We start from the raw sequence: 21,663 nt of genomic DNA, 5'->3' as shown, positions 1-21,663 counted from the left end.
TTATAGTATTACTACTAACAGAAATTGAACTTAAAAGAAGTTGTATCGAGAGAGAGAAAGAGATCGAGAGAGGAGAAAACGAAAAACAGCTTATGGAATGATAAAAAACAGCTTAAGCTTTATTTTCTATTAAGTATGGTTTATATACAAAATTGAAAATGAAAAAGAGAAAGTTAGTTATTCAATTACAAATGAAATGAAGGGTAAATGAAATGTAAATGAAATGCAATAGCAGCAACTCTGCAGTAGCGGCAACTCTGCAGTAGCAGCAACACGAATTCTCTCATAGTGGCTAAGAGCCCCCCTCAAGCTGGGAATAGATGTTTATCATTCCCAGCTTGGAAATTAGTGTCTTGAATTGAGTAGGAGATAAAGGCTTGGTAAAAATATCAGCAAGCTGCATGGAGGATCTAACTGGAAGAAGCTTGAGAAGGCCATTTAGTGATTTTTCGCGAACGATATAGCAATCTAATTCGATATGTTTTGTGCGCTTATGGAAAACCTGATTGGAAGAAATTTGAATAGCAGATTGATTATCACAAAATAGGTTAGCTGGCTGAGTGAATGGAATGCGAAAATCTTGAAGAAGGTATGTAAGCCATTGAAGTTCACATGTGGTGGTAGCTAAAGCACGATATTCTGCTTCAGATGAACTTCGTGAGACAGTGGATTGTTTCTTGGAGTGCCATGATATGAGAGAATTACCAAGAAAGATGAAGAAGCCTGTAATAGAGCGACGTGTGTCACGACAACCGGCCCAGTCTGAATCACTAAAAGCTTGAAGACGAGTTGAACCAGTTGTAGGAAAGAAAATGCCACATCCCGGTGAACTCTTGAGATAGTGAAGAACCCGAGAGGCGGCTTTTGAGTGATCGGTAGTTGGGTTAGCCATGAATTGGCTCAATTGCTGCACAGCGTAAGAAATATCTGGTCTAGTGTTAGTAAGATAGATGAGCCTACCAACAAGTCGACGATATGAAGAGGAGTCTTCAGCAGATAAAGGATCTCCGATGCCTGCTTGAAGATGAGTAGAACTATCCATAGGTGTTGAAGCTAGACGGCAAGCAAGCATTCCAGAATCAAAGAGAATATCTAAAACATATTTCCTTTGACATAGATGGATGCCTTGCTGGGAACGAGCAACCTCAATGCCAAGGAAAATTTTTAAAATGCCAAGATCTTTAATCTTGAAGGTTTGGTCCAGAAATATGGTAATACGATTGATAGCCATTATATCATTCCCTGTTAGAACTATATCATCAACATACACCAAAAGGGCAGTAAATGAGGTATCATTGAAATAGAGAAAGAGGGAATGATCAGCTGAAGCTTGATTGAAACCATGAGTAAGAAGAAATGAGGACAAACGATGAAACCACTGTCGACTAGTCTATTTCAAACCATAAAGTGATCGTTGTAATCGACAAACTTGATTAGGGTGTGAGACTTGCATTCCTGGAGGCAGCTACATATAGACTTCTTCATTTAATTCTCCATGAAGGAATGCATTGCTAACATCGAGTTGACGAAGGTGCCAACCATGAATAGCAACCAATGCTAACAATAATCAGACTGTTGTGAGCTTCGCAACTGGAGAAAAAGTATCAAGGAAATCCAATCCTTCCATTTGAGTATACCCCTTGGCTACAAGTTGAGCCTTATATCGTTCAACGGAGCCATTAGCATGATACTTAATCTTATAAACCCAACGACACCTAATAGCTTTCTTATTAGCTGGTAAGTCTGTAAGGGTCCAAGTGTTATTCGTTTGTAAAGCTTGTAACTCGGCTTGCATCGCTTTAAGCCAACAACCATGTTGAGATGCTTCAGCATATGTCTTAGGCTCAATAGATGTAGAAATGGAAAGAATAAAATGTCTGTGGGATGATGATAGACGCGAATAAGATAGTACAAAATTGAGAGGATGACGCACTGAAGCTGAATAATCGAGAGGATGGCTCACTGAAGCTGAATTGATATTAGCAGCTGAAGTGAGAAATGCATGATAGTCGTGAAGGTAAGTAGGAGGTCTTCTATCTTGTGTGGAACGGTGTAAAGGTGTGGCTGAATTATTGTCTGTATGTTCACTAGACGTGGGTAAGCTTACAGGCACAACATCATGTGTTTCAAAGGGAAAATGATCAAGTACAAATGGTGTAGGGGAAACCAAAGGTTGTGATTGTTGTGTTTCAGGTTGTGAGGGAAAGTGATTTTCATAAAAAATCACATTTCGAGAAACAACTAAATCATTTGAATGTAAATTATATACCAGATAACCTTTTGTATTTGGCTTAAAACCCAGAAAAATGCATGGATGTGCTCTTGGGTCTAACTTTTGTCAATGTGCTGAGAGTGTGGAAATGTAACAAAGACATCCAAAAACTTTGAGATTTGATATATCACATGGACTTCCAAACAATTTTTCATAAGGGGATGCATTTTTCAAAAATGGAGTAGATATGCAATTTATCAAATATGCTGCATGACTTAAAGCAAAACACCATAAACTATTAGGCAAGTTTGATTGAAAAAGTAATGCTCTTGTTACATTCAAAAGATGTTGATGCTTCCGTTCAACAATTCCATTTTGCTCAGGCGTTTCAACACATGTTGTTTGATGTATAATGCCCTTTAAACTATAAAAATCATTCATAAGAAATTTCAGGCCATTATCAGTTCTAATTTTCTTAACCTTATTGTCAAATTGAGTTTCAACAAGAGCTATAAAGGCTTTGATATGTTCTCGTGTTTCAGCTTTGACATGCATTAGAAATATCCAAGTAAAACGTGAATAATCATCTACTATGGTTAGAAAGTATCAATGTCCTAGCATTGAAACCTTTGAACAAGGTCCCCATATATCTATATGTAAAAGTTAAAAACTATTCGATGCATGTGAGTTACTGGTGGGAAATGGAAGTCTTTTATGTTTAGCATAATGACATGTATTACAAACAAAATTCTTATCAAGCTTTAAGAAAGGATAGGTTGACTGCATATTTCTTAAACGTTCAAAGGAAAGATGTCCCATTCTGAAGTGCCAAAGATCTATAGGTGTAATAGTACAATGTGGATGAAAAATGTTGGTTTCAATGTTGGATATGGCCATATAGTTTGGGGTGAGGTAGTACAATCCATTTCTCACTTTAACTGTACCAATCTTTGCTTGAGTGATCACATCCTGCATTAAGCATGAATCAGAAGAGAAAACAAGTTTACAGTTATTGGTAGAGACAAGTTTAGATATGGAAATCAGATTAAAGGAAAAGGAAGGGACATATAACACTGTTGACAGGATGATAGAATCTGAAATGCATATGTCACCAGAGTGAGTAGCAGTGACATGATGGCCATTTGGTAGTCTAACTACAGTAAAAGGATTCAGCTGAGTGTAGGATTTAAAAAGATGAAGTGAGGTTGATACATGATCAGTTGCTCCAGAATCCAAGATCCATGTGTTGAGTGTGTGTGTGTGGTTTACAAAAGACAAAGACTTACCATGAGCTGGTGTTGTGTCAACAGAACAGGAGGCTATCTGTTTAAGATTGGATGACATGTTAGTTGAGTTCCCATTAGTTGATTGTTGGATTAAAACAAGCAATGCTTTGTATTGCTCAGGTGAAAAACGAATCTCCTTGAACTCTAAAAGTTGTGTTTGATCATTGGTGACTGCATCATCTCCTGCCACCAAGCTGTTAGCACTGCTCCTTGGGTTAGAAAACCTGTAACCTGGTGGGAATCCATGCTTTTTGTAGCATACATCAATAGTGTGACCCATTTTTCCACAATAAGTACATACTTTCCCACTCATATGGCTGCTGGACTTGTTCCTTTCACTGTTATTTGAAGGAACTCCATGTTTCTTATAGCAAACATTCTCAGTATGTCCAGTCTTCCCACAATAATTACAGGCCAATTTTACTGCATTAATTAAACTACCTTTCATGTCTATGTTATTAGCAGCTATCAAATTGCTTCCAATTTGTCTTTCCTGTTCTGCAACATAGGAAAATATCCTTGATATTTCAGGTAGTGGATCCATGAGGAGGACATGTGATCGCACATTTCCATATTGTTCATTCAATCCTCTGAGAAACTGAATTGCTCTATCCTCAAGCTTTCTTTGAGCTACAATATTAAGTGCTAAACATGTGCATCGCGTATTGCATGAGCATATAGGATCAGGTCTAAAATTTTCCAGTTCATCCCTGTGACACCCTCTACCCCTCACATATATACTGATAAAGGAATAAAAATCCAAATATTAATTAATAGCATTTTTTTTACATTTGTAAATACAAGTTTTTCAAAGGGATAAAAGGCTCACATTCACTTTCTTCTACATCATATTCAAACTTGTCCAAATAAATGATAAAGTTATCTCGATTTAAGCAAGACCGTCTAAGACTTCATACAATTAATATAAAACCCTATATCCCAATGTCACATCCTATCAGAGCGTTGTGTCTCGACGTCCTTCAACACAAGATTCCTTAAATCAATTCACCTAGTCGTCTGCTCCCCCGAACACAAAGTTCAAGATCATCACAGGATTCAAACACAAACAGCACACGGGGAGTGAGTTATCACATTCCTAACTAATAGAGAAACAAGACAACTAGATATATATATCATATAAACTAAATAAAATTTACTTACACGTAATTCACGTAATTCCACCACTTTGTCATTCAAAGTTCACTTTTCATCCATCAATCACACTTTTCAATCATCAATCACATTACACAAAAATCACATTCTCTGATCAAGACATAATAACACATCAATTTCATAATAAACAATTAGCAAGCGCATGAGACAGTTATGCTAAGACTCAAGCCTATATGCAATGTGGTACCATGTCAGTGAAAAACCACCCTGGGGCGCTTAGGAGTACATAACAAGACACACCACACAATGGGTTTGTCAAGTCACTCTCACTAAGTAAGATCATAAGGAGACCAGTCAGGGTCACGATATTTTGCGAGAATGCTCCAACCATATGGGATCAGCATAAGCTTAAAGGAGCACTCAAACCCGGTGACCCCCAAGGCCTACACTCCGAAGAGTCCGTCAGGGCCTCTCCCTCCTGATTTAGGTCCAACCCCTAAAATCATTTTAGCACACAAACACTGCTAGTGAATTATACAATACCTACGACCTCACACTCGTGTCTTAAGCACGTACAACATATTGCGCTACAATTTAGCACTGGTTCCTAAATAGGAAACCTACACTTTCTCTTTAACACTGCGCATTTATACTTTTCTCAAGATAACACTGGTCGGATTATTGTACAATTCACAGCTTACAACACAAATAATGTCACATCAAGAGTTAATCACACACTTACTCACAACCAAAACTCATTCACAATTTCACATCTCATAATGTCACAATCCACCATCACATGTTTTCACATATCTCACAATTCAACACCTGTTCTACTTTACACTTTTACTCAATCTCAATAACAATATTATAATCTCAAGGCAACATATCATTCCACAATTCATCACATATTTCATTTATAAGCACTGCTCATGAATTATAAAATACCACGACCTCACACTCATGTTTCAAACATGTTTAACACAATTGAGCTACAATTTAACACTGGTTCCTAACTAGGAACCTACACTTTCTCTTTAATACTGCACATAAACACTGGTCGGGTTATTGTATAATTCATAGCTCACGATATAATTAATGTAACATCAAATGTTAACACATCCACTTATTCACAATCGAATATCATGTCCACACTTTAACATCTCATAACATCACATCAACCATCTCATAACATTCCCAATGATATTCATAAGGTACAACATACACATGTTCATAAAATTTAACCATAATATTCTCAAACTCCAACACTTAATAATTTTTGGAATCATACTATAACACTCTACAATATTATTTACATAAATTATTAATATAAATAACTACCTCTATATATATAAACTAGCATACATCATATTAAATCACAAATTTCAAAGTAAGCTTTCAATGCACAAATTCTAAATAATTATATGAACACTTTGGTCAGTTTCAATTATGATATTAATTTTTTAATTTATATATAAAAACCTAAACAACAAGAAAAAGAGAAAATACAAAATCAATATCTCTCTCTAAATTTCTCCTTACTTTATTTTATCAATTCATATTAATTAGAAAAAGTACTCAATTTATAGGGTTCACGCTCAACATAATAACATATCAATTTCACAACAATTGATCTGTCAAACATATATAATTCACTGTAATAATTATAAGGATAAAATGAAATTGCAAAAACACTCAAAAACCCATTCCAATTGATATCTCTAAGGATCCCTACACATGTTCTCACTAGTTCCCAATTGTGAATAACTCATCTCTTACCTCTAAGAGGACTCACGTGTCTTCCGACAATGATAGCGGCATCTATAGCAGTTCCCTGAGATTCCTCAAGTTTTTCCTCCGACTGCTCCGATAGAATTCTCGAACGTCAGAGAGACGGAGAAGAGATTGAAGCCTCCGCTTGTACTGTCTTCATGAGATTCCTTTTTCTCCTACCATGAATATTATCTCGCAAATCCCAACGGTGAGAGTGTGCGAAATTTAATTTTGAGCAACATATCCAAATTTCATGAAAATCCAACGGTTAACAAAACCGGGATCGTAGTTTTACCGAGACAGTTTTGGGTTTCTACGGGAAAATAAAAAGCTACAATGCGAAGAGTTTTCCTCTAAGCTCATACATTATTATGCAATTTCCAACGGTGAGAATGCTCGAAATTGGGTTGCGAACGTGGTGCTCAAATGTCACGACGATCCAACGGTGAATGTGTTCGAGATCATCGTTTTTCTGAGACAGGTTTTGTGGGCTGCGGGAAAAAGAAAGGGTTTTGAGAGGAGAAGGGGAAAAACGAAAATGAGAGGCTGAGGAGTCTGTTTGAAAAACCTAGCATGTTACTATTTATAGCTAGGGGCATTTACGACCTATTATTTACTCTATTTATTTATTTTTATTATTTTTACTAAAAAATTCTTAAATTTATTTATGAAAAAATGGGATGTTACAATCCCAAATTATGTGCAATTTCGTGAAATACTCTATAACTGAAAGGTTACCTTACCTAATTGAAGCTGTCTCTTGCTAGAGATCAGAGATCCTAAGAAGATCACTCTGCACATATCTGGATTTTAGGTCTTTCCATATTTCCTCTGCCTTATCCATCCACAAAATACTTTGCCTAATAGTCATGGATACTGAATGAACGATCCATGAAACCATCATGTTGTTGTAGCGCCTCCATGCTCCATAAGTTCGATCAGCCTTTAGCGGTTCTGGTGCACCTCCATCGATGAATTCAAGCTTATTCTTTGCACTCAGAGCAATCATCATTGATCTGCTCCATGAATGATAGTTCGAAGAATCAAGAACTGGTGAAACAAGTGATACCGCTGGATTTTTGCTTAGATGCAAGTAAAGAAAGCTATCCACACCAGGTGTTTGTGAATCTCTCTCACTCATGACTATAACAATGGAGATGAATCAAAACAAAAATCGAAACAGAGACGAAAGCAGGTTGAAACGATATCTTCGAGTGCGCAGCAGAGCTCTTCAATGGTGAAGAGCTCTGATACCATAACAGAAATTGAAATGAATGAATAAAAGAAGCTGTATCGAGAGAGAGAAAGAGATCGAGAGAGAAGAAAACGAAAAATAACTTATGGAATGATCAAAGACGGCTTAAGCTTTATTTTCCAGTAAGTATGGTTTATATACAGAATGGAAAATGAAAAAGGGAAAGTTAGTTATTCAGTTACAAATGAAATGAAGGGTAAATGAAATGTAAATGAAATACAGTAGCGGCAACTCTGCAATAGCGGCAACTCTGCAGTAACAGCAACACGAATTCTCTCCTAGTGGCTAAGAACTAATCCTAGTATTAATACTGCAATCACCACACTAAAACATTTATTGTGACAAATAAAAATGATTTTTTTCTCATGCATTTTTTAGCACCAATTTCCAAATTACAACTAATAATATAATGATCCTAAGTAAATCTTCATCATCTCGTTAATTCCTTTATTCAATTCTTCACTCTCAAATCCAAAGTCCATCCATTCTGCGGGCAATTTATTCAAATCCAACATACATTCTTCAACACCATCAGACACTTTGTTGAGGTCAAAATGATTTTTAGTCTCATTGGCAGAAGTTTCACCTCCAATTCCGACCCTAATTGATGACTTAATTTCTGTTGTTGTGACCTCCTCTTTGTGGCCAGAAATGACACTACTACAAAATTCATTTTTTAAGACGCGTGTTCTAAGGCGGTTGTTTAAAATCGTCTTAGAATATGAAGCGGTGGCAATTTTGTAATAAAAGAGAAAATTTTTATCTTTAACGTCGTACATTCTAAGGCGGTTATAGACGACCGTCTTAGAATGTCCTTCGGTGGCAATTTTGTAATTATCAGAAAGTAAGACAACGACGTTTTTACGAAAGACCGTCTTTGTATATGTTTTTACTTTTTAACCTAGCCCACGAAGGTTCTTTCGTTCTTACTCCGCTCTCTCATCCGTGGTCACCCTCTCCTTCAACCGCAGTCTTACGCCGCCGTTTCATTCTTACGCCGCCCTCTCCTTCAACCGCAATCTCTTGGAAACAAAACCCCCATCACACAGTGTCTCCCAACGCCACGAAGAAGAGGAAAAGCCACAAAGAAAGTCATATCAAGGACACTGATGCTTTTCCTTTTGGGACTGTTACTTCAAGGTATGTTCTCGTGCTTTTCATCAATTTCATTACCTTCTCAACCAGCTAAAATATTTGACTAAAACTTATGCATGTTGTGGGTATTTCCATGGGCACGACAAACTAACATATGGAGTTAGCAAGGGTTAACAACTTTACTGGTTCCAGCAACGAAACTGGGTCTCTTTAATTTTGTGGATGGTTCCAGCTAAAATGTTGATGGGGTTGAAGTTTTTTATTTTCTTTAATTTTGAGTGTCTATTTTTTTTAAAGGAACCCGATATTTTTTTCTTGACTGCAGGTATCACATTGTAATAATCAGCTTTTATGTGCCTTTTTATTTGAACTAGTTTCTGGATTCTAATAATTATGTAATATTTGCATTTGTGGATAATAGGGATAGGAGTACCTTGATTTTTAAAATATATGAAGGCTATAAGCATTCTTCATCTTCCAGGTCTTCTGAAATTTCTTCTCATTCTGCACCACCAGAAACAGAAAAAATAAATGTATCATTGGAATTGAGGTTAAATAGTATTTTTTTTTTAAAAAAAAAGAATAAGCATCTATACAATATTTTCAACAAAGAACAGTTGAAACGTCAGAAGTTAAACTTTCTCACCAAAATCCCTTGGCACTTTGCATTTGAAGCACTCTGTCCTGCTAGCATAATTATGTACTCCACAGCCGATTCTGTTACATAAGAAAAAGGGAAAATAAGGTGAAATACTTTGAATTAGGAAGAAACTAATTAATTAGGATACAAGCATTTGTATCATATTTCTTTTTTTTTTTCTTGTGTGCAACAAAAATAACTGAACTCTTTCATGTTGGCCAACATCGGTACTGTGTATTTACTGGCATGGCCCTAATTCTCCATCTCAAATAGGCACCTTTTGTCCAAATTCTCTCATGTTATTAAATTACATTGCTCACATTTTATGATAGTTTGGAATGTATGTTGGTGACATGTAGTCAGTATTTGTAGTCTCAAATTAAATGCAGGCTCTCTATATTGAAGTGTGAGGCAGCTGATAATGTGATGATAAATAATGTAGGGTAAGAATGAATGATACTATTTGGAGTAGTGAAAAAGTGATGGTAATATGAACTAACCTTGGGCAAAGCCAGTCTCCATTCTTTCATCCTAGGGGAAAAGTGTAAGATCCATATTCTCCAGATTTTGTGCCATATCCTGAACAGTAATAATCTTTTATTGCACCACATCTATAGCAGCTTGATCTACTGACATAGTTATGAGCTCCACAGTTGCAGAACCAATCCCCTGCTAATGCTTCAGTCTTGTTGTATCTGTAGGTTGAAGGGTCAGTTCCCCCATACTTGGGGTATCTACAACTCTGGCATGTTTCCCTCTTCTTGAAATTTATGTGCTCGCAAACACCACACATCCAATCTCCTCCATACCAGCTCATTTTCCTTATCAATATCCAAACTTGAAGCTGTAAATTTATGTAGCCTAGTCACACAGCAATGAGAAATATTACTAGTCCTTGTTTTATGCATTATGAGTTATGACCCTACTAAAGGCATGCAAATTTTTATCCATGGATAGGTTATTTGCATAGGGAACTACTGCCTTAGGTGATAGAATACTCTGTCATGATAGCATAGCAATCTTGTCAATTTTTTCTACTCTATTACCATGAGGTTCCAACACAGTGCATTAACAAAGAAAGATTACACATAATAAGATATTATTTAAGATGCCAATGACAAGCATGGAAACAAGAAATTTACCTTTTAAGAATAATGAAACAGTAGAAGTATCACGCTAGTAATGATTTTTTGTTGATATAGTAGTAGTACTTAGTTTTGAAATAGCTAGCTTGCGAGTCAAGATGGTGAGTCTGTTGCTTGTGTTGTGAGACTTAATATACTATTTGTAAGACCCATTGTGGTGGCACAAATGTCACTTCATTCCCCGGTAAAATGTAGAAATTACTGGAAGGCGTATATAAAAGTTTGCACCTATTCTATTGTAATTCTTACAAATGGCTGGAAAGATAAGTAATCTTTTTCAATAGCATACTATTGCCATATTATGAATATATGTGTTAAGAAGTGGGAAGTATAAGAATAAAAAAGAGTGTATTTTAAGGTCCTGCATGATTGCAATAATACTGAAAATAGAGTAAGTTATCAAAAGGCTAGAAATGAAATAGGAAAAGTTGTAAATGAGGGACAATCGATCCAAACCTTTAAAGGACCGGACTTTTAGCAAAATTTTGGGATATAATGGAGAACATAAAATATATAAACTTGACAAAAGTAGAGAAAATAAATCAAGAGTTTTGGTTATAAATAAAAATAATAAAAAAATGAGGCTAACTATTTTTATAATTTTCTCAATGCTTCACAAGGATCAGACTATAATATGAAAGGATTGGAAATATAAGAGAATGAACAAAATTTAATTTACTATTGTAGAATTTGAGATGAAAAGGTAAAAGAAGCTAAAGAGGATTGAATGATAGATAATAATTAAATTGTTGGCTGTTGAAGTATGGAAATGTGTAGAAAAACATTACTGTATATTAATTATTTGACTCACATAACTGTTATCTTAGATTGTTTTATACATTTTAAAGAAAAATTAATAAATAGATGAAAAAAAATATCAATTTTATAAAATTAACCTTATCATCATTAATTTATTTTTAATTTTTGTTACCTATATCATTAATATTATAAGAAATATAAAGAAAAAATAATTAATATTATATTAAAAATTAAAATAACAATTATTTATGATAATGCTTTGTGGGTGTGTGCTTAATCAGCTGGTATGCAGTGTATTTGGCTAAGCAAAATGCATGTCTTTTCACTTTTCAGTTAGTGTATTTTTTATATACTTTGGTATAAGATTGTTTCCTAACTTATTTTGGGCTTTCTGTTGATGGTTACGTTTGAGTTTTGTTGTATGATTTGAAGAAGGATTAGAGTGCTCTGCTTTTTCTTTCTAATAATGCAACAGAGGCTATGCATTATGTTCATTAAGTAATCAATTATAATGTGCATGCAGGGTGATTTTATCTTTGTATTGGGTTTGGGTGGAGGGTAGCATAATAATTTTCCAAATTATCTAAAGTTTAGTTTGCATTAAAGAACTTTCTGAAGTTTTTACTTGTTTTTGTTTATAGGTTGCTTCGTATGAGTTTACCACCTTAACTTGCATCCCAGGTGTCATCACATATCGTGGAGCTAAAATCCAGGTATCTCCACATAAACATATTATATGTTGATAAATTTATCACCTTACTGTGCAAAAGATATTCTGCTTGTGGGTTGATAAGCCTGGGATGCCTAAAGCTGAATTTAGTTGTACCTTTTTCTGATAATAGTTGAGAGAAGATTAAATGATATGTGAATGTTGCCTCTCTATATTAGTAGCCTCTGACTATAAGCTGCATGTGTGCTCGGGTCTAAGGAACATTGGCATAGGTTTTGGCAAATTTTATATTTCATCCTCTCACTGTTCATATTTCATGTATTAGTAAGTAGAGTTGTTTGTGTTGGTTGTTGGACCATAATAAAGTGACAGTGACACGTAGAGAATCTAGGGCTACACTTGGTTAATCTAAGACTAGGTAATAAAAAGAAAATACTTCATTCATTTCATATACACTTGGTTAATCTAAGACTAGGTAATAAAAAGAAAATACTTCATTCATTTCATAACCTTCTTACAACTGAAAAGGCTCCCTTTATAAGGCAAAGCTCCCAGCGGGCTATAAAGCAGAACCATACAGATAACAGATAAAAGTAAATCGCATTCTAATTGAAAATTCTAATAATTGGCAAAGTCAGTCATCTAGGATGGTCTGCGTGTTTTTTGCTTGGGCCTTGCTGTGGAGTAGGCTGAAGTACTAGCTTTGCTTCCGGACCAGCTATCCCTAGAAGATTTTAAGTGATAAACACCTAAAGTTGATTAAAGCTTTGTCCTGTGTCATTTAATTGTTTGTGTTGATATTTTTATCCATATTATAAATGAATATATCTGGAGTTTTATTTTGATTGGGCTGAATAATTTCTTAAATTAAAAATTTGAGAATATCTTTTTAAGGTTCGTAATGCTTGTAGGAGTACAATCTAGTCTGTCTGTTTAAACTGTCAAATTAGGCATCAAAACATTTTGAGGATGAAGTTTATACAACTATGCGGAGGAGTTTCTTTTGTTTTTTTTTTTATATATAAATAATTTAGGCATTAAAGGGTTAATGTTGACTGTGTTTTCTAAATCTATTTTACCAAGAAGTCCCATTAATATTGTTTACTTCAAAATAAAATTTTTAACCATGAAAAAGCTTATCTTCAATTAGTTTGAACTTAGGTTCAGTTGGATATTAGTCATTTTATTGGTTCTCTTATTTGACATAGCAAGCACAATAAATTCCCACACTAACTGTTGGGTTCTTTGGAAGCATGTCAACCAACCAGAAAAATGATAATAAAAATAGATTATTCAAATATTGCTTATAAGGTATTAAAAGGTAGGCTTCTATTAAAAAAAAAAAAAGGTAGGCTTCTAATCCAGAAGATTATTATTCATCAACCGTGTTTTAGGAGTTTTTAAATTCTACGGGGATATATTTAGATGTGTTTTTAACTTGTTGTTTCTTTCAATTTATTTCCTTTATCTCTATTTTTAAGTTGAATTTTAATATTTTTAAAAAGTATTAATATTTAAAAAAAACCTTAATTTTACATTTAGTTTGAACTAAAAAATTTAAGCTGAAATCTTATATTTTATTGGACAATTTTGATAGACTCATTTTTTTATCTTTATAAATAAAAAAACAAACATATTTTATTATGAAAGATATATAGAGAGAGACTAATCAAGTCATGTAAGTTATTTTAAAATATATATAATTTTTTTAATTGGTCACATGCTATTAAAAATGTGTTTGGAAATATATTTTGCAGTCAATAAATAATTAAGCTTCCATTAAGACATGAAAACTCATGCCAATGATGCATGAGCTGACATACTATTAAGCTTTATCATCTATCTATAATTGGGACTTACCGTGGCAATTAATTGATTCACAAATTTATTTTTTATTTATAAATTACACTAAATTAGTACTGAACTTTTCAATTTATTTTATTAGTTTGGCTTGAATTTATTTTATCAGATTTGCGCTCGAGTATTCAACTTGAAAAACTAACCTCCAGTATGAGAGCTATGATTCAGATAATTCCTTTATATATTTTTTAGACATTTAACAACTCAATTAAAATTAATTTTAGATCAATGCATTGTAACTATAATGTCTTTTTCAATTTGGGTCTACTCTATGAAGTTTACCTGCCTGACATTTTTGGTACAAAATCATAAGTTTAATATTATTATGATCCAAAAAATTATTATTAAATTTTAAACTAATGGAATCAAATTTCAATTCACTTTTGTTAGGTTGAGTTTGATAGGCCAACCTTTTATAATCCATTTTTCTCACATATACAATTCACATGCAAACTGCAACTTAAATTGAAAAATTAAAGGAATCAAATTATCTCCCTCTACCACCAAACTTGTCAATCTCACTGTCATGTATCAAGCAAACATAAAAGCAAAGGCAGTGAAAGACTTTTACAGAGTTGGTCACATATCATCTTTTTTTTTTTAAAATTAGCTTTTACATAATTTAAAAAAAGATAAACTTAAGATATTTTTACATTCCAAACACTCAAACAGGGAGGATCATTTGTGATCGAGTATGTTTTCTGGTTTCTTTCGTCATGCTCTCAGTATTCTGTTGCTTTTTAACTTGATCTTGGTCTTCTTCGGACTAGTAGTACATCATCCATATGCTTAAATCATGTTTAGCTTGCCAACATATTTCAGCTTTCTTCCTAAAGCTGCTCTTTTTTTCTCACATTCAGTTTATTGCTTACCATTTGGAATAGTGACAAGTAAAGACAAATCACAACTCACGGTCATCCAATTCCAAGAATAGAGGTTGGTTCCTTTCTTTATAGCTGATTATATTGCCTACTTCTTTTGTTCATTTATTCAAGATTTGAAGAAATTTCACTCATAAAGATGGATATTTAAAGTTGTCGTTTAGATCTTTGAACTCTCATGGCTAATTTTACAAAAAATTAATATATTATGTTAAGTTTCCTAATTTAACTGGTAGCTCTCTTTAACAAAATTTTGACAAAATTAATTTCATTCAAATGTCCAATAATAACCTTTAAGAGGCAGCAGATTCAAAACGAGGGGAATGTTCAGAAATGAATGCTCATAAATAAATATATTTGCAGGCTAGCTTTTTGTTTCTTAGTTATCAATTTGGTCTTCAAATTATATTAAAAGATTTAATTTGATTTCAAATTTCAGCGGCTTTTATTTATGAACAGTGGCAATTACTATATTTATTATTAGTTTAAAAAATAAAACAAATTTCATTTCTTTTTCTTCTTCACTTTTGGTTCTGTGCTTCGTTTCATCCTCAAAAGGATTTCCCAAGGCAAAGTCACGAGCATATTTAAGACATTAGAAATTGGGTCTTTGGGGACCCTTTAAATCCTTCTAAGATCCTTGAGTATGCCTCTGGAATTCCATTTGTCAAACAATTAGTGTATTCTGTCATATTGTCATCAGCAACATATATATCCGCAGCGAGTTCTGCACCACTCTAAAGCATAGGCATTGCATACAACAACTACTTCTAAAACTTTTCTCCAATTGCCAAGGCTATGTCTCCAAAACTTGAAAAAATAGGAGGCTTAACAGACCTATGGAGCTGATTGCTGGACAATTCCACATGCAGTTGGGTAATTATCCCATCACAATAAACCAGTACTTTCTCCTCGAAGCCTCTACATACATCACCAACCACACCCACTGTGATAGCAAATGTCCTGCACCCATTATATTAGGGACCACCTGAACCCAATACAATGATTGAAAATGTGCTGCACCTATTTTATAATTCCTTGCAGCTGCCATCCTTTCCCAATTACCTAAAAGCATCTCTCAAATAAATGTCTTGCAGAAAGACTTGCACCATACTACCATACTTAAGGACCTATTTTATAATTCCCTGCAGCTGCCACTGACCTTACCTTATTCTAGAGTAAGTTCACATGTAGCTCTTAAAACTAGAAGCAACTAAGGCTCTACATCACCCCGTTTCCTTCAATCCCTAAAAATTAGCTTGGAAGGTTGTGTGAGAATACCTATCATTGACTGAAAGACTAAGGCAGAGGATCATATCCTCTGCATTCACTTGTCAATGCATTTAGTAACTTGGAACTATCAAATGAAGATTGAATAACTCATATTTTATTTCGACCAAATAATTTTAAAAAATGAATTCCAAATTTCAGTTGTTCAAAATTGAACTACTGAAATTTAGAACAAATATAAAATAAATTGAATGCATGAAAATGTGACTGCACTGAATTTATTTCCCAAGACAAATAGAAGTCAGTCTGAAGTCTTGAAAATGAACTAATGTTTTTGTGTTATTGAATTACCTTACAGCCATATGTTGTATGTGTGTTTCAATTTTTTTTGTTACACAACTGTAATGTTGTTGTGCAATTAAATATGAAATTATTCTTAATTTGTAGGTACCGACTGTTACGGATTGGCAAAAAGTACTTGCTCCTTCAGTCTTACTGCAACAAATACTATCATACTGCTCATCTTCGGAGGTATGTATGCCATTCTTAAACTATTGTGGTTAACTATTATATTTTTGCCCCTGATGTAAGTATTGTTTATTATTACATTCTACCTCATTGAGTGAGCCATAGTTCCCCGTTTGAGCTTCAATACAACGATTAATACGGATAGTTTGGATTAATTGTTGTATTGAATCTTGAATTGTCCGTTTGGACAGTTTGGGAAGACAATTTTTTTTTTTACTTCATTTTGACTTACAAGTCAAGTATGTTGTGTTATTTTTTATTATATTTTGGTCACTGCATCTTGCTTTGTTCTCTGGGTGCATACATGAGCGGTGTCAATTGATGTCACCGCTTTGATGTCGTGTACTTGGAGACCAAAGCGAAATGCTGCCGAAATTTAGTCCAATTTAACATAACCGCCTTAACTTGTTTGTTTGAATGAAGTAAAAAATTGTCTTCCTGAACGGGGTAGGGTCACACCTTTTTACAATAAAAAAGAGAGGTTCGCATGCATATCAGATAATGAACCTCGTTTGACAGTACACCAAATATGGATCGGAGTTGGATGAAAAGACCACGCATAACTGAAGAGTACGAGAATGGGGTTGAAGATTTCTTGCAATTTGCCAAACAAAATGCTCCAGACTTTCATGGGGTATACTTCTGTCCATGTGTGAAATGTTTGAATGGTCGACGGCAATCTTTGGATGACATTAGAACACATCTGATATGTGATGGTATCTGTCCTACTTATACAAGATGGATATGGCATGGTGAGTTATCAGAAATGTCATCAACCCCTGGAAATGTTGGAGTTCATGAAGAAGTTGGTGATCGTATAAAAGACATGCTACGCGATCTTGGACAAGAGGGTTTTAGGCAAACACATGCACCATATTATGAAAAGTTAGATAATGATTCAAAGACACCGTTGTATGTCGAATGCACTAAGTATACACGGTTGTCAGGGGTGTTAGCTTTGGTGAATTTGAAAGCAAGATTTGGGTGGAGTGACAAAAGCTTCAACGAATTACTGTTGTTATTGAAGAATATGCTTCCTGAAGATAACACGCTACCGAAGAATCATTACGAAGCAAAGAAGATATTATGTCCTGTTGGAATGGAATACCAAAAAATACATGCTTGCCCTAACGATTGTATCTTGTATAGGCATGAGTATGCTGAACTGCGCAACTGCCCTACATGTGGCGTGTCACGCTACAAAGTGAATTCCAACGATTGCGGTGAAGATGCAACCACATACAAAGATCGTCCATCTAAAGTTTGTTGGTATCTTCCAATAATACCAAGGTTTAAGCGATTGTTTGCTAATGCAGAAGACGCGAAAAATCTAACATGGCATGCTGATGGCAGGATCAAAGATGGATTGCTCCGTCATCCTACTGATTCTCCTCAATGGAAAACAATTGATCAGCTGTATCCAGAGTTTAGCCAAGATCCCAGAAACCTAAGGGTTGGTCTTGCTTCGGATGGAATGAATCCATTTGGAAACTTAAGCTGCAATCATAGTTCGTGGCCTGTTTTGCTAATAATCTACAACCTCCCTCCTTGGTTGTGCATCAAGCGGAAGTACATTATGATGTCTATGATGATAGCTGGTCCAAGACAACCAGGAAATGACATTGATGTGTATCTTGCTCCCTTGATTGAAGACCTCAGAAAATTGTGGGTAGAAGGGGTTGATGTGTATGATGGGAATGCTCATGAGACCTTCAAGTTGCGTGCCTTGATATTTTGTACCATTAATGACTTTCCAGCATATGGTAATTTGAGTGGATATAGTGTGAAAGGCCACCATGCATGTCCCATATGTGAGAAAGACACAAGTTACATCCAAATAAAGCATGGCAAAAAGACAGTGTATACAAGACACCGAAGATTTTTAAAACCTTTTCACCCATATAGGCGAATGAAGAAAGCCTTTAATGGGACATCTGAGATTGACAGTGCACCGATTCCTTTGTCAGGTGTTGAAGTTCTTGATCGGGTGAACAACATTACCGTTATCTATGGGAAGACACAAAAAAAGGATGGCTCCGCAAACAAAATTTGGAAGAAAAGGTCCATCTTTTTTTATCTGCCTTACTGGTGCAATTTACATGTGAGACATTGTTTAGATGTTATGCATGTTGAGAAAAATGTCTGTGATAGTTTGGTTGGGACACTGCTTAACATTAAAGGGAAGACAAAAGATGGTTTGAAATGTCGTCAAGATCTAGCAGAAATGGGCATACGTCAACAGTTGCATCTAGTGTCAAAAGGGCTTCGAACATATTTACCGCCAGCATGTCATACGATGTCAACGTCTGAGAAAAAAAGTTTCTGTCATTGTTTGAAAAATCTTAAAGTCCCACAAGGATACTCTTCAAATATCAAGAGCCTTGTATCTGTGACTGAAATGAAGTTGGTTGGTTTGAAGTCGCATGATTGTCATGTTTTAATGCAGCAATTATTGTCTGTTGCCATTCGTGGTATATTGCCTGACAAAGTAAGGGTTGCAATAACTCGATTGTGTTTTTTCTTCAATGCCATCTGTAGCAAAGTCATCGACCCGAAACAGTTGGATGATTTGGAAAATGAGGCTTCGATTATCATTTGTCAGTTGGAGATGTATTTTCCACCAGCCTTTTTTGACATAATGGTTCACTTGGTTGTTCATCTGGTTCGAGAAATACGGTTTTGCGGGCCCGTGTATCTGCGATGGATGTATCCGGTGGAGCGGTACATGAAGGTATTGAAAAGTTATACCAAGAATCAATATCGGCCAGAAGCAAGCATTGTTGAAAGGTACGTGGCAGAAGAAACTATTGAGTTTTGTTCTGACTACATTGAAAATGCTTCACCTGTGGGTCTTCCTCTAAGCCGTCACGAGTCTAGCCACCAAGGTAGGGGGACACGAGGATTCAATGTTGTAACCATGGATCGCCAGCAACTGTCACAAGCACATTTATATGTACTAAACAACACAGCTGAAGTTATACCATACATAGATGCTCACAAAGAATATGTTACAACTTGTCACCCAACCATGAATATGATGCGTGTGTTGCAAGAGCACAATAAGAGTTTCGTCAATTGGTTTAGAAAAACAATATTTGCTAGCGACAACGCTTCTAAGACATTATCATTGTTAGTTGTTGGGCCTAATCTCAATGTCTTAACTTGGAAGGGGTATGATATCAACAATTATTCTTTCTACACAAAATCCCAGGATGATAACAGCACTGTACAAAACTGTGGAGTAACGATTGATGCTCATTCGGAGCACTTTAGTAGTGCATTAGATAATCATCCTATTCGAGCATCCATGCCTTATTATGGACTAATTAAGGAAATATGGGAGCTTGATTATGGTGAATTTAGAGTGCCTGTTTTCAAGTGCCAATAGGTTAATGGAAATGCTGGTGTCCGACAAGACAAAATGGGTTTTACTTTGGTTGACCTTCAAAAGATTGGTTACAAGGAAGAGCCATTCATCCTGGCAGCACAAGCAAGAAAGGTGTTTTACGTTGAAGATCCCAGTGACGCGAGATGCTCAGTGGTTCTTCAGGGTAAAACAACTGGTATCCCTCCCGATATTGATGCTTCAACCCTTGATGTTAACGACATCCCGACGTTCTGCACAGAAATGCCTTCGGTAAATGCTGAAAATGAGGAGGATGATGTATTTGCAAATCGGATCGATCATGATGAAGGTTTATGGGAAAATATTGCTACTTGAATGTGGTATATAACCCAAATTTTCTTTATGTTGTCCATTGTGATTTTCAATTTGCTATTATTTGTCTTTCATTATAATTTCAATTTCATACTTGTATGTTGTGACAATTAAGTTGGCATAATTAATTTTTCTTTTTTATTGCAGCCATGACAACACCCCCGAGATCCCCTCCACCACCAGATTCTCCTAGTGCAACCACAAAAAGGAAGACTAGACAAACTACCAGGCTCCGAAGGTTGACTGCACGAAGCTTATATCAAGCACGACCAACTGTCCACGTCAACACTAGTACTGGTAGAGGATCTGGCCCGCATAAAGAAAAATTCCATAGTTACTTGGGGGTAGTGGCGTGGGAGAAAATCCCTATTGTTCATGCTACTTGGAAAGATGTCCCCGACACTCTAAAAGTTATTGTATGGGATGACATTTTGGTAAGTCCACTCAACTGGTAACGAGTTTACTTTTGTGTATATTTAATGCCTGTGGAAATTTGGTTTATGCAAGTACTAATTGAAAAGTATTTATTATTTTAGGCCAAATTTGATATTCCTGAAGGTTTAACTGCGAAGAAGAAGGTTATGTCCACGGTTGCGACAAGATGGAGGCAATTTAAGTCCTCCCTGACCTCCAAATATGTATACAATGACAAAGACGATCAACAAAACATTGATCCATTTGCTAAGTATGGTTTCGATCGAGAAACACGGGAAGCATTTTCAAAGACTCGACAGACACCTACTTGGAAGGTTTAAATTGAATTGTTTTTACTCAACATTTAACTTATTTAATTGTTGTCAAAGTTTTGATATATTGACTTGTATTTAATAATGCTGACAGGGAATCCGTAAAAAAGCACAGGAAATTCAAAAATTCAACGACTGTCCCCACGTACTGTCTCGTGGAGGGTACGACGTGCTTGAAAAAAAATTGATGGCCGAGAAAACAAAGTCAAGAGTGAATCAAGGTGACGGTACTGACAATACAGATGTGGTCGTCGACCCTCCATCCCCTATTGCAAGACATCTGAAGTGGAAGAAGGCTAGAACTAACAAATTTGGGCAAATGACATCTGCTGCAGCTCAAGAAATCACAGACAAAATTGTAAGCTCAATATATGTCACCCTTAAAAATTTTAAGTTGTAATGACACTTATAAGTTTACTTGTTGTGATTGTTACAGGATGATTTGCAGGAACAATCAACACAGGGAACTTTTGTCCCGCATGGTCGTGAAGACATTCTGAACACTGCCATTGGCCGTCCAGAGCACCCAGGTCGGGTTCGTGTTGCTGGACATGGTGTCACTATAGGTAATTACTATGGACCGCGTGGTAGTGGCTCCAACACTTCTTCGGCGACGATGACCGGAGATAAATTGGTGGAAATCATAGGAAGTATAAAGTAAGAGTTGAGGAAAGAGGTAGAAGACAAAAACAAACGGACTATCGACTTATTGCAAAAGCAATTGGATGCGATCAAGAGTGAGTTATCACAAA

General features: G+C 35.4%; 1 protein-coding gene and 1 pseudogene across 1 annotated transcript; one reads left to right on the top strand and one right to left on the bottom strand.

Annotated features, from left to right (window-relative positions):
* Window positions 1–9,366: 9,366 nt before the first annotated feature.
* On the bottom strand, window positions 9,367–10,197 carry LOC100800555 (ranBP2-type zinc finger protein At1g67325-like; annotated as a pseudogene).
* Window positions 10,198–16,976: 6,779 nt separating this feature from the next.
* LOC121174270 (uncharacterized) lies at window positions 16,977–19,835 on the top strand. Its single transcript, XM_041013169.1, has one exon. The coding sequence runs from the start codon at window positions 16,977–16,979 to the stop codon at window positions 19,833–19,835; it is 2,859 nt and encodes a 952-aa protein (XP_040869103.1).
* Window positions 19,836–21,663: the final 1,828 nt, after the last annotated feature.

Source organism: Glycine max, chromosome 2 (genome assembly GCF_000004515.6).
Source record: "Glycine max cultivar Williams 82 chromosome 2, Glycine_max_v4.0, whole genome shotgun sequence".
NCBI classification, from domain to species: domain Eukaryota; kingdom Viridiplantae; phylum Streptophyta; class Magnoliopsida; order Fabales; family Fabaceae; genus Glycine; species Glycine max.
Note: the sequence above shows the minus strand (reverse complement) of the source record. Positions and strands in the feature narration are given on the sequence as shown.